Genomic DNA, 11,792 nt, shown 5'->3' on the forward strand with positions numbered 1-11,792 from the left:
GGGCAGTATTGACCGAGGTAGTCAAGTGAGGCTTCCTGGAGGAAAGGGGAAAAGCAAGGAGGTTGCTTCTCAGCCCTGGCTGCCTGCAGAGGGCAGCTTTGCCTCTCTCTGGTCCTTCCCCAACCTTCCTTTGACCTTCTCCTTAGCCTCTACCCCAGGGAATCTGGGATTGAGTCTCTGGACAGACTTGGGTCGGCGCGTGTGGTTGGTGCTGCAGAATGACAAAGTGTGACTTCCTCTGTCCCTTGCCCACCCCCAGGTTCATTTGGAGGATGGTGACACCAAATGAAAAGCCCACGGGGCCTCTGCTGGTGGCCACATTCTGGCCTGACGTCCCGGAAAAGATCGACGCGGTGTATGAGGCCCCACAGGAAGAGAAGGCTGTCTTCTTTGCAGGTGTTTGGAAGGGTGTTGCCCTCAACCCCTCTGGGCTTTGCACAGCGGGCCTGTCCACGGCCCCGGACCCCAGATCTGCTCCTTCAACCTTCCTTTCCAAGCGTGGATTGCACCTTGGAGGCAGCCTCTCATTTCCTTCCTGTTTGCTCCTCTTTAAGCCTCTGACTCCCTTCCCAGAAGGCAAATCTCTTTAGTGTCCATGGGCTTGACCTTCCCAGCATGAGCACCCTCCACAGGCAAGACTTTCAGTTAGCTTTTTTTTTTTTTTAAGAAACTTCCATTCATATTGTAAAGTTTCCAAACAGCTTTATAGGAAACAGACAGCTAAGTACATCATAGTAACAAGATGGTCTGGAAGGGTCAGGGTGGCCGGGGCAGTGGTCCTTTGTGCTGCCCAGGTGACTGCGCAGTCCAGCCATGCGCTCTGGGCCACTCACATGTAGGTAGGTGGTTCACATCCACCCAGGCCTGAGTACTGCTCCTGTAATGACGGTGGCCGGGAGAGCCCCTGGGGGACGACTCTGGGCATCTCCACTGTGACACGTGGTATTGCCATCAGTCGGCCAACTCGATGGCAGCCCATAGAAACATGTTCACAGGACGGAGGCCCAGAAAACCCACTCAGGTAGTGTTTCTGTGAGTGCCTGGTGAATCTGGGGCTTTGCTGGGGGGGGGGGGGGTGGCTTTGCCCGGGGACACAGACCCTGCCCTGAAGGTACTCACAGACTCCGGGGGAGGCAAGCCATGAATGGGGCACGTTAAGGGGGCTCATGGAGAGACCCTGCCCTCAGCTAGGAAAGACTCCGTAGCGGAGGTAAAGGCAGCTCTCTAGGACTGTGGGTTCGTGGTATTCCGCTCAGCCAGTCCCCCATTAGGTGCCCTGGTGGTGGTGTGAATTACTAACCTCAAAGCCTGCAGTGTGAATGTAGCAGCCGCTCCCTCCCTCCACAGGAGAAAGGGCAGCCTTTCTATTTCTGCAAAGATTTCCAGTCTCAGAAACCCGCAGGGGCAGTTCTATTCTGCCCTGCAGGGCTGCTGTGAGTTAGAATTGACTCGATGGCAGTGAGTTATTTTGAGCCTCCCCCTTTCCTCACCCTACTTCCTCTCTCTTTTCTCCTGAGCCCCACCACTTTCTATGTCCTCTGTCCCTGTCTCAGGGGCCCAGGGCGCTGTGTGTCTCTTGTGGCAAAGCTATAGCTAGCGGCTTGGTGAGCGGAGTGGGCTGTATCTCCTCCCGGCCCCTCTCCTTGGCCGGCAGCTTCGAGAACCTTCTCGTAGCTTCCTAGGTGGCAGCCGTGCACACCAGCCCCTGAATACGTGCAGAAACCCATGTCTCTGCTGAGTGCCCCCAAGGTCAGGGGTCCCCTGGCAGGCAGATGATAGGCAGGACGGGCCGGGCCGGGGGCTTCGCGTGCCCTGACGCAGCACGCCCTTTGCTTTCACCGCAGGGAATGAATACTGGGTCTACTCTGTCAGCACCCTGGATCGAGGTTACCCCAAGCCGCTGACCAGCCTGGGGCTGCCCGCTGATGTCCAGCGAGTGGATGCAGCCTTTAACTGGAGCAAGAACAAGAAGACGTACATCTTTGCCGGGGACAAGTTCTGGAGGTAAGGACCGGTGCAGGGCTCAGGCGAGGAAGGCTTCGAGCTTCCTGGGCCAAAGCCACCGCCTCCGCAGACCTGCCAGCGTCCCAGCCCCTCCGGGGGCCTCTGGAGGATGACACGTCTGTGTGCGTGGGCTGCGGTCCTTCCGGTCAGAGCGCCGTCCTCTCTTGTCTCACAAGTCTGCTGCTTGTGGTCAGGTCTGTCTGGCGTGACTCAAGAAAAACACTACCAACAAAGAAACACAAAAACCAGCTACTGCCGCTGCCGAGTTACTTCTGCCTCCTGGGGCAGGTGAATCCGAGTGTAACTGCGTCCCATAGTCTTTCAATGGCCACTACTTCAGAAGTAGATCGCAGCCTCTGGGTGGACTTGAACCTTGAACCTTGTGGTGACCGCGCGTGCACACACCCACCCAGGGACACCCTCCCTGAAGAAGAGGGGTATTAAAAAAATCAAGTTCTTTGTCTTGATGGACACTGTGCGGGGCCCTGGCCCTGGGGCCTGCGAGGTGGGTGGTGGCGTTATCCTTACGTCTGTTTCACAGACAAGGAGCCCTGGGCTCAGAAAGGTGACGTAATTAGCTTAAAGCCTCACAGCCAGGGAATGGAAGCTTGCATTCTGCTTCCGAGAGGACATGCTCACCTTCCCTGGACACCGCTGTCCCTGAGGCAGTGGGGGCGCAGGAGATGGGGGGTGGAGGCAGGGGAGGCAGAAGGTGACGTGATGACAACTCAGTGGGTGAGCCCCAGCAGCCCCCTTGCTTGAACCAGCCACACCCTTGCTCTGAGGAGCACAGCCCACGCTGCAGCACCTGCACCGGGCAGGCCCGGGCCCCATGGCTGCAGGCACAGACCGGGAAGGTCGTTTGGAAATGGAAATAGTTCTCCGCTCCCTGTTGTCTAAAGGTCAGGGTCTCACTGTTGTCTAAAGGTCAGAGAGCTCAGGGTTCAGGACTGGCCAGTGAAAAGAGGCATAAACCTCAAGCGTTGGATTGTCATTTGGACCACTTTCCAGATGGGAAGTTGAAGGCCAAAGACAGTGGATTGCTTGTCTTTGATGATGTAACAGGATGGTCACAACATCAGGATTCTAAGCCATCCCCCATGGGGAAGGGACAATGGTGCAATGCGGCTTTGGGGAGGGGGTCCTCTTCCTCCCACATCCCTTCTGGGGCCACCACTACGTCTCAGGCCTTGGGCCCCCCATCCCTAAAAGACTGCTGCTTCCTTCCCAAGATCCCGCTCTCCTCCCCTCCCCCCAGTTGCCCTGCACTCGGACGCTATTTGTGTCCGTCCTGTCCAGACTTCTTGCTAAGACACTTAACAACTTAAGCTGATTGGGATCTCCAGCCTTGGGGCGGAAGACCAGCAGAGGCCTCACCAGCACGCAGGCCCCGGATCTTCAATCACAAAACTCATGTCTCAGAACCGACCGGATGTAGGAGCACTTGGAGTTAGGGGGCGCCCTCAGCTGCCCCCGAGTCCTTGCTGTGTCCGCGTGTGTTGGCGTGAGCGCCCACAGGGACACACACTGACATCCAGGCAGTGCCTTGCTGCATGTCAGGGCATAGTGTTCTCCGTCTTGATGTTATGCAACAAGCTCACCGGCCAGTGCCCGCATCCAGGGAGCAGCTCTGTAGAGGTTCTCAACGAGACCTCTGGCCAGGGAGCAGACCTGCAGCACCCCAAGTGCCCGAAGGAGCAAGGTCTCTTCCCCGGGGAAGTAATTCCTGAACCCGAAGGACTGGTTCTGCTATGGTTCCCAATGAGTGTCCAGGTGGTGGACTCCGTTTACTCTCTTACGTGCTAACTACAAGGTTGGAGGTTCGCATTCCCTCCAAGGCACCTCAGAAGAAACACCTGGTGACTTATTGCCTAAATATCAGCCAGGGAAACCCCCTCTGGAGCACGGCTTCACACTGGTTCATGAGGTGGCCATGAGCCGGAATGTGCTCAGAGCAATAGAGTCCTGGTGCTAAAATAGTTCAATGCCAGGCTGCCCATGGAGGGGCTGGCTGTTCACACCTACCCGGTCAAAATCCACTTCATGGAACCTTGCAACAACTCCAGCCGTGACTCTCAGGCTGCCAGATAAGGAGAGAAGGTTCCGGAGGATGAGTTGCTGCTCACAGCTTACACGTCTCCCAGTTCAGGACAGGGAGTGCTCAGACCCAGCTTTGGGAAGCTTCTAATGAACACCACAAGTATACATCAACATCTGTGCATGCACCCCTTGCTCGAGGCTGGGGGACAGTGGTCATGAGTAGCCATTCTGCCTTCAAGCAGCTTCTAGCACGGGGAATGAAAAAGACCCAGACTAATGGTGGCTGTCAGTGGGCAGACCTGGGCCACGTCGTCGGCCTGCAGCTGTGAACTTCACCTGGCGTTCTCCTTCAACCCATACGACCACCAGCCGGCCAGCACAGTGGGTTGTGCATTGTACTGCTGACCAAAATGTTGGTGGTTCAAACCCACCAGTGGGTCTGAGGGAGAAAGATGAGGCGCTCTGCTTTTGGAAAGCTTAACCATCTCGCACACCCACCAGGACAGCTCTACTCTACGTCAGAGTGGACTCCTGGCAGTGGGTTTAGGGCTTGGAAACAGGTGTGGAAACAGAGACGTTACAGACAAGTGGAGAAGCTGGGGCACCTAGGCTCGTGATTGGACTAGCTGCTGTAGACAGCCTCCAAACCTAAAGGTAGAGCCGAGAAGTGTGCTCCAGAGACTGCTTTCCAGAACCCCGCACCAGTGAGGGGGGCGCACCGTAGCAGGAGGCTGCTGGGCAGAGAGGAAGGTGAAAGGGGGTTCTTCTGATGCTGCGGTATTCCTGGGTGAGAACTCAGGACCAGAATGCTGCACGTTGCTGAACCTCAGTTTTCCCATTGATAAAATGAGACAGAATCCAAAGGAAATTAGGGGACGTTCAAGCATGGGCTGTAATCACTCCAGGGAATGCAGCCTGAGGGCTCCACAGCGGTGATGTGGGTGCGTGTTTTGAGCTGAGGCTCTTGGATTGGGTGACTCAGGTCACGAAGACACAGATTAGAGGTGGCCAGAGGAGGTGTTGGGCTGTAGTTGAGACTGTGAGGGATGGCATGTTGGGCTAAGGAGGAGAAACCTGGGGCAGGGAGCCCAGAGGGGTTGCTGTTGCTGAAGTTCAGGCTCATTGTGGAGAGGGAGAGAGAGGCATTACAGAGGGCCGTGGGGCTGTCACCAGCGTGGCATCAAACCCAGTGTTGGAGGAACATCAGCTGGCTTACCATGGCACCCACAGGCCTGTGGCGGGAGCTCATTCAGTATTTGTGGAAGAGGTAACTAGATTAAGTGGAGAAAAACAAAGGTAGAAAAGTGATCGTGGTGTTTTAAAACTTCTCTAGCAGTCAAAGACAGAGGGATGACGATCGCTTGCCGCAGGGAAGAACGTGCCCAAGGTGTTAGTGGGAAGTCAGGCGGGGCCCGGGGCACATGCCCTGAGAGGTCTAGCCGGACGGAGGTGGCAGCAGGCCCTCCCTGTGACTTAAGACCCACCCACCCCCGGTCGTAGCCTCACTGCCCCGGCCTTGACAATCTCCCGGGAGGTCAGCAAGACAGGACGGCCATCTCTGCACGTGACGGTATGCGTGATGAGGTAGGGCCCTGTGCCTGAGCTTCTGGTCAGGCACTCCCCACAGTGCATGAAGGATCAAAACTGACAAGGGAACTGACAGCGGTCAAAGATCGACTTGTCCTAAGGGCTATCCAGAGGGTGGCCCGGTAGTTCCCAAAGTGGGTGATCATCACCCCAGGGTGGGGAGCGACAAGAGCAGATTATCTACATGTTATCTTGGATTCTGGGCTGTCGTATCAAAGTTTTTCACTGCTAGAGGATTGCTGAGTGGGAAACATTTTTTTTCATGCCAAGGAGGCAGAACGCCAAATAATTTTTGAACCTCGGGCCTAGACCCTTGGCCTATGCGTTTTCCATGTAAGTAGGAAGAAAGTCTTGGTGATCGGCCACTGACAATCAGCCATTGAGAACCTCACAGACCGCAGCAGCGTCGGGATCAATGCCTGTACTTGGAACCCATGGTCAGGAGGGATCCGTTGCTAGGGGAGGCCGCCCTGTGTGGTGACAGAGAGCCAGCAGGCATCGGGAGACCCCTGAGAGATGGATTAGGCCAGTGGCCTCAATGATGGGCTGGAACAAGCTGGGGTTGTGCGGAGGATACAGGGCTGGGCTTGTTTTGTTCTGTGGCATGTAAGGTCACCCAGAGCCAATGTCAACTTGACGGCAGCTCTGGATCTACCTACCTGTCCAAGGAAATACGTGACGTAGCCCCATGATGCAGTTGGTTAGACTGAGGCTTGGTGAGAAAGGCAGGCCTGAGTCACACAACCTCCCACCTGGAAGCTGGGCGCCCTTTCAAAGAGTCTGAACTCTGAAAAGAGATGATGGTAAATACTGGGCCGTAGCATTCTCAAGAGGCTTGAAGGAGAGCGCACAGAAAGCGCTTAACCCACTGCCTGCTGTGCAGAAAGCATTCTCTCTGTGTTAACTGTTATCACAAGATTGTTTTTATCTGCTTGTCCAAAGTCATGTGGACCATCAAAACTCCCGCAGGGTCCAGTTGGGTCTTAGACTCGGGCCTGCCTTCATACTCTTTCCACAACAGCTGGCTGGCTGTCCCTCACAAGAGCCAGGTCTGGCTTCCAAGGCTACCCAGGAGCCCTCTGCCGGGCCCTCCCATGCCAGGCTTGGAGAGGATGGCTTACAGGGAGCCTCACCATGCCCATCTCTCTGCAGATACAATGAGGTAAAGAAGAAGATGGATCCTGGCTTCCCCAAGCTCATTGCGGATGCCTGGAACGCCATCCCGGATAACCTGGATGCTGTGATGGACCTGCAGGGCAGTGGTAAGCTGCTCAGCACCCCCTCCCATGACCCCCCCCCCCACACCCGCTTTCTAGGACTCCCCTCCCCCAGCGAGGGCCTGGGTGCTTGCAAGCACACACTCCTCATTGTGCTGGGGCAAGCCTGTGGCCGTCTCCGCAAAACAAGCCAGTCCCTCAGCTCAGTGCTGGGCGGGTGGCCAGCCCCTGACCTCTGCTCCCTGCAGTAAGGCCCAGAAAGGCCCCTCACAGCTGCTGGGCCTGGAGCCAGGGAGCCAGAGGAGGCCTCCAGGGGGCGAAAACCTGGGCCCCGTGCCCTGAATTCAGTCTGGTGTTTGGCCCAGGCCCTTTGATTGCAGAGAAGGCCTTGTGACCACCTCTCACGAACAGAAGGGTGTCTCCATTTGAGACAGGACAAACTCTGTCGTGCTCTGTTGCTGATGTGGCAAAGAGCCCCACTTAACCCTCGGCCCTGGTCTCTAGCGGACTCCAACACCGGCTGTATCGGTGAGGAAAAGACCGTGCAATTTGAGAAGTACATTCTCAAGGAGGCTCCTGTGAGTTCTCGGGGGTCTGGGAATGAGCCTGGCCTGGCTCATTAAAGAAGGATTCAGCTAACCTCCACAAATATTTTTTGAGCCCTCACAATATGCTAAGGACATACAGCTTTGATCTGCCGTTGTTAAAGGTCTCATAGTGTTCCAAAAACTCAGTACACAATCGCGTTTTAAATTAAGAACTATCTTTAAAAGCAGCTACTCTGCCAAATTTTAGAAGTAAGAAAGATTATGTGTGCCCCAAAACAAACCCACTGACAACAAGTGGATTGTGTAGTAGAACTTCCCGAACTCATTCGGTCTACCATCCTCTTTTCAGGGGGAAAAAGAAATTACTCAGTACCCCCCTGGCAATTAAGAACTATCGCCCATCATCTAGGATAAAGTTAAGGTATCTGCATTTGATCACTCCAGGAGCCCTGGTGACGTAGTGCTTACGAACTGGACTGACAACTGTGAGGTTAGCAGTTCGAAACCACCAGCTACTACTTAGGAGAAAGACAAGGCTTTCTATTCCCATAAAGAGTTGCAGCCTCGGAAACCCACAGGGTCAGTTCTACCTGGTCCTCTAGGGTCACCGTGAGTCAGAATGGAGTCAGATTCAGTGGCCGTGAGCTTGTTTGCTTGTTTGGTTCTTTTCTGAAAAGAGTTACAGTCTCCGATAGTGAGGAGGGCAGTTCTGCACTGGCCCATAGGGCCAGTGAGACAGCTTCTACTCGATGGCAGTGAGTTCAGTATGGGTCATTCCAGTGCTCACCAGGGGGCAGTAATGCCCATTTGGCATCCCCTTCTCCCAAAACAAACTCACCTCCATTAAGCTGATTCTGACTCATACCCAGTCTATAAGGCCAGGGTAGAACTCCCTCTACTGATTTCCAAGCCTGTCACTCTTTTTGAGAGTGGAAAACCTTCTCTTTATCTCATAGAGGGACTGATGGCTTTGAACTGCTGACTTTATGGTTAGTAGCCAAACGTGTAACCACTGTGCCACCAGGGTTCCAACACTGCTATGTAGGGTTTCCAAGACTATAACATCTTTATGGGAGCAGGCAGCCTCATCTTTTCCCCTCGGAATAGCTGGTAGGTTTGCGCCACTGACCTGTCGGTAGCAGCTCAATACCTAACCCAATGTGCCTGCAGGGCTCTTTGCAGGTATGTCAGGAGTCATAAATCCCAAAATCTGTAGAGGCCAGGCTCACCCCTGGCTTCCACTTGCTTTTGACTCAGAGTGACACTGTAGGGCTGGGTAGAGCTGCTCCTGTGGGTTCCCAAGACTGTAACTCTTTCCGGGAGCAAAAGGGACCATCTCTGTCCCACAGAGCAGCTAGTGGGTCCAAACTGCTGACTCTGCAGTTATCAGCCCAATATATGAGCCACCACAGCCAGGCAGGAATAACAACTTCATGAAGCAGACCGGGGCAGACACCCAGGAGGCAGGGTGAGCAGGATCCAGAATTCTACTTTCAGGTAAAACCCCCCCAGGTGTTTACATGTTTGCTCCTTAGAGCCCATCCACCTGGGACAGCTGCTTCCCAGCTTCTGCTGATTGTTCTCCCACAAGAGGAGGGCCTCCGCTGCATGGTCCTGAGAAACCAGAATAGTGCAGTGACAGGTGCAGTTTCTAGGTCTTTACATGTTAGCACCTTACTCAGAATTAAAACAAAGCAGCAAGCCCATCTGTAGACAATTGTACATGTCCCCCCACAGAAGGGTTACAAGGAAGGAACAATTCAACCAGGATGCAGTATAGCACGGACGAATCACACATCGTTCCCCTAGTTCCAGCATGCTTCCTCCACCCCGCCCCGCCCCCTACCATGACCAGTTCTACCCTACAAATCCGGCTAGACCAGAGTATACACATTGGTACAGATAAGAGCTCTCAACACATGGAATTCGGAACAGGTAAACCCGTCAGGGAGAGTAGTGAGTGGGAGAAACCATATCATGAGGGTAGGGGGATGGTCAGGGAGGGGGAAAGAGGAGAAAGGGGAACCCATCACAAGGTTTGATATATAGCCTCCCCACCCCGAAGGAGACAAATAACAAAAATGTAGGTGAAGGGAGTCAGTGGACAGTGTAAGACAGGAAATAATAACAATATATAACTGATCAAGGATTCATGAGGGTTGGGGGGGAGAGCTGATACCGGGGGCTCAAATAAAAAGCAAATGTTCAGGAAATGATGATGGCAACATATGTTCAAATATGCTTGATACAATTAATGTATGGAGTGTTATAAGATCTGTAAGAACTCCTGATAAAGTGATTTAAAACAAACGAAATAGCAGCAGCAATAACAAAGTATAAACCAAATCAAGGCACTTTCGTGGCTCAGTGGTAAAAGCCCTCGCCTCTGAGCCACGAGGGTGGCAGTTCAAATCCATCAGCTGCCTCCACAGGAAAATGATGGCGCAAACTGCTTCGGCACACTGGCAGCTTTGGAAACCCCATGGGCAGTTCTGGCCTGTCCTACAGTCCCTAGGAGTCAGAACCGACATGACGGCAAGGGGTAAGCCAACTAAAACCCGTCGGTGGGCCTGATCAGGCCGAAGCCTCCTGGCTTGCGTCTGCGATATGTTCAGTGCTCATGCTAAGCAGGGCGCTGTAACTATTATTATGAACAACGTGTGTTTACTGACCGACCGACGTTAGTTCCTACCACAAGCCTTAAGTGTTTGATATCTTCTTCTTCATCTGAGAGAAGTGGAAACAGGAACTTGAAGAACTTACTTGGCTGCCATTGCCCTCCTCCGGGCAGAGGGGTCCTCCTCTGGTCTGAAAGCTTCTTCCCTAGGCCAGGCAAACACCCGGAGCTCCCCACAGGGCTTGGGAATGGAGCGCTCAGTCTCTCTCCTTTCTCTGCCTCAGGTCACACCTACTTCTTCAAGGGAGCCTATTACCTGAAGCTGGAGAACCAAAGTCTGAAAAGCGTCAAGTTCGGCGGCATCAAATCTGACTGGCTGAGCTGCTGAGCCGGGCTGGCTCCCGCCGGCCCTGCCTCCCTCTCTCTCCATCGCCGTCCACGCACGGGGGCCCTGAGCACCAGGGGAGGACCCGGATGGGGCTGGCAGCCCCTCCTCCAACTCTGTAGCTAATCAGCCTTCTCACCTCCACCTGGTCATCTCAGCTTCTGAAGCGCGGCCTCACCCTGGGCCCAAGGAAAGGTGCTGATGATACCCATTCTCCCCTAGTCCCATCCGTCTTCAAGAGCCACCCCAAACACATGCTTTGAGATTGTCAACGCAGCCCTGCCTTGGGCTTTCCTGGTGCTGTTCCCACTTCAGGGTCTTCTCCCTCCATAACCTCTGTGGCTCTCAGCATCCTTAGAGCCAACAGAGACTGTCTCAAGAGGCCACTGGTGGCCTGACAGCTGGCCTGACATGGGACAGTGGGACGGGGCATGGCCAGGTGGTCACCCCAAACACCTGCCCTCTTACTGCTGGATGCCTTCAAACCTTTCAGACGTTAGCAGTTTGCTTTGTATGCACTTTGTTCTTTTATTTTTGACCTACCCACCCCAGCCCCTGCCCCCTACTTTGAAATTCATTTCCTGACCGAAGGACTCAGGTTGTGTGACGTCACTGCACAGTGGCTCTCAGCGCACGGAGCGCTGTCCCTCCTGCACCCTAATTAGTGTGGCCCCACCCATCACTTCCTCTACTGGATGGAGGAAAACAAGACATGTCTCTACTCAGCCCTTCCGCTCTCTCCTTTCAACCGTTCCCCATGGGAAATGCCAGCCAGCAGGAATAAGCAGCGCCGGAGCAGCATCATTTGCTAGCTTTTTTAGCAGAATCCTGAGAGGGGCCGCAGCCTTCATCACTAAAGGAAATGTGAAAGGCCCACCTCCTCACTTCCCTCACTTCAGGTAGCCTCTGCTGAAAAGATCAGAACTGCCAAGTAAAGCCCCCTGCCCCCCAGTAGGTGAGCTACAGCCCCTCTCTTCTGGGGGGGACGGGACCAAAACCAGCAGCAGTCCTAGAATTTGAGCTGTGGAGTCGTTTGCCCAAGGGCCCCTTCTCTCTTAGTTTCTTCATTACCAATCATACTAATTCTAATGCTACTCCTCAATACCATGACCAGCAACACTACCACCACCCTCCCCACTGACTGAGACCCCACTGACTGAGACCCAAAATGGTTACTACACTTGTCTACTAACCAGAAGGTGGGTGGTTGGAGTCACCTCAAAGGTCACTAGGAAGAAAGGCCTGGTACTCCACTTTTGAAAACTCAGCCATTGACAGGCTTCTGGATCACAGTTTACTCTGGCACGCGCAGGGGCTCCATGAATCGAAGTGAGCTCAATGCCTACTGTCTCCCCAAGAACACCCCCCCCCCATTAAACAGAGTGCTTCCTCTG

General features: G+C 54.2%; 1 protein-coding gene across 1 annotated transcript in view; it reads left to right on the top strand.

Moving 5' to 3' along the window:
• Nucleotides 1–11,123, top strand: part of MMP2 (matrix metallopeptidase 2) — a 28,194-nt gene extending 17,071 nt beyond the window's left edge. Inside the window, exons 10-13 of the mRNA XM_004704665.2 lie at nt 260–396; nt 1,845–2,004; nt 6,784–6,893; nt 10,298–11,123. Coding sequence (XP_004704722.1) covers nt 260–396; nt 1,845–2,004; nt 6,784–6,893; nt 10,298–10,401 — 511 coding nt within the window. The 3' untranslated portion in view covers nt 10,402–11,123. The remainder of the gene's footprint in view (nt 1–259; nt 397–1,844; nt 2,005–6,783; nt 6,894–10,297) is intronic.
• The last annotated feature ends 669 nt before the right edge of the window (nt 11,124–11,792 follow it).

Source organism: Echinops telfairi, unplaced genomic scaffold (genome assembly GCF_000313985.2).
Source record: "Echinops telfairi isolate 266 unplaced genomic scaffold, ASM31398v2 ScPeMD7_2291;HRSCAF=2852, whole genome shotgun sequence".
Lineage (NCBI taxonomy): Eukaryota > Metazoa > Chordata > Mammalia > Afrosoricida > Tenrecidae > Echinops > Echinops telfairi.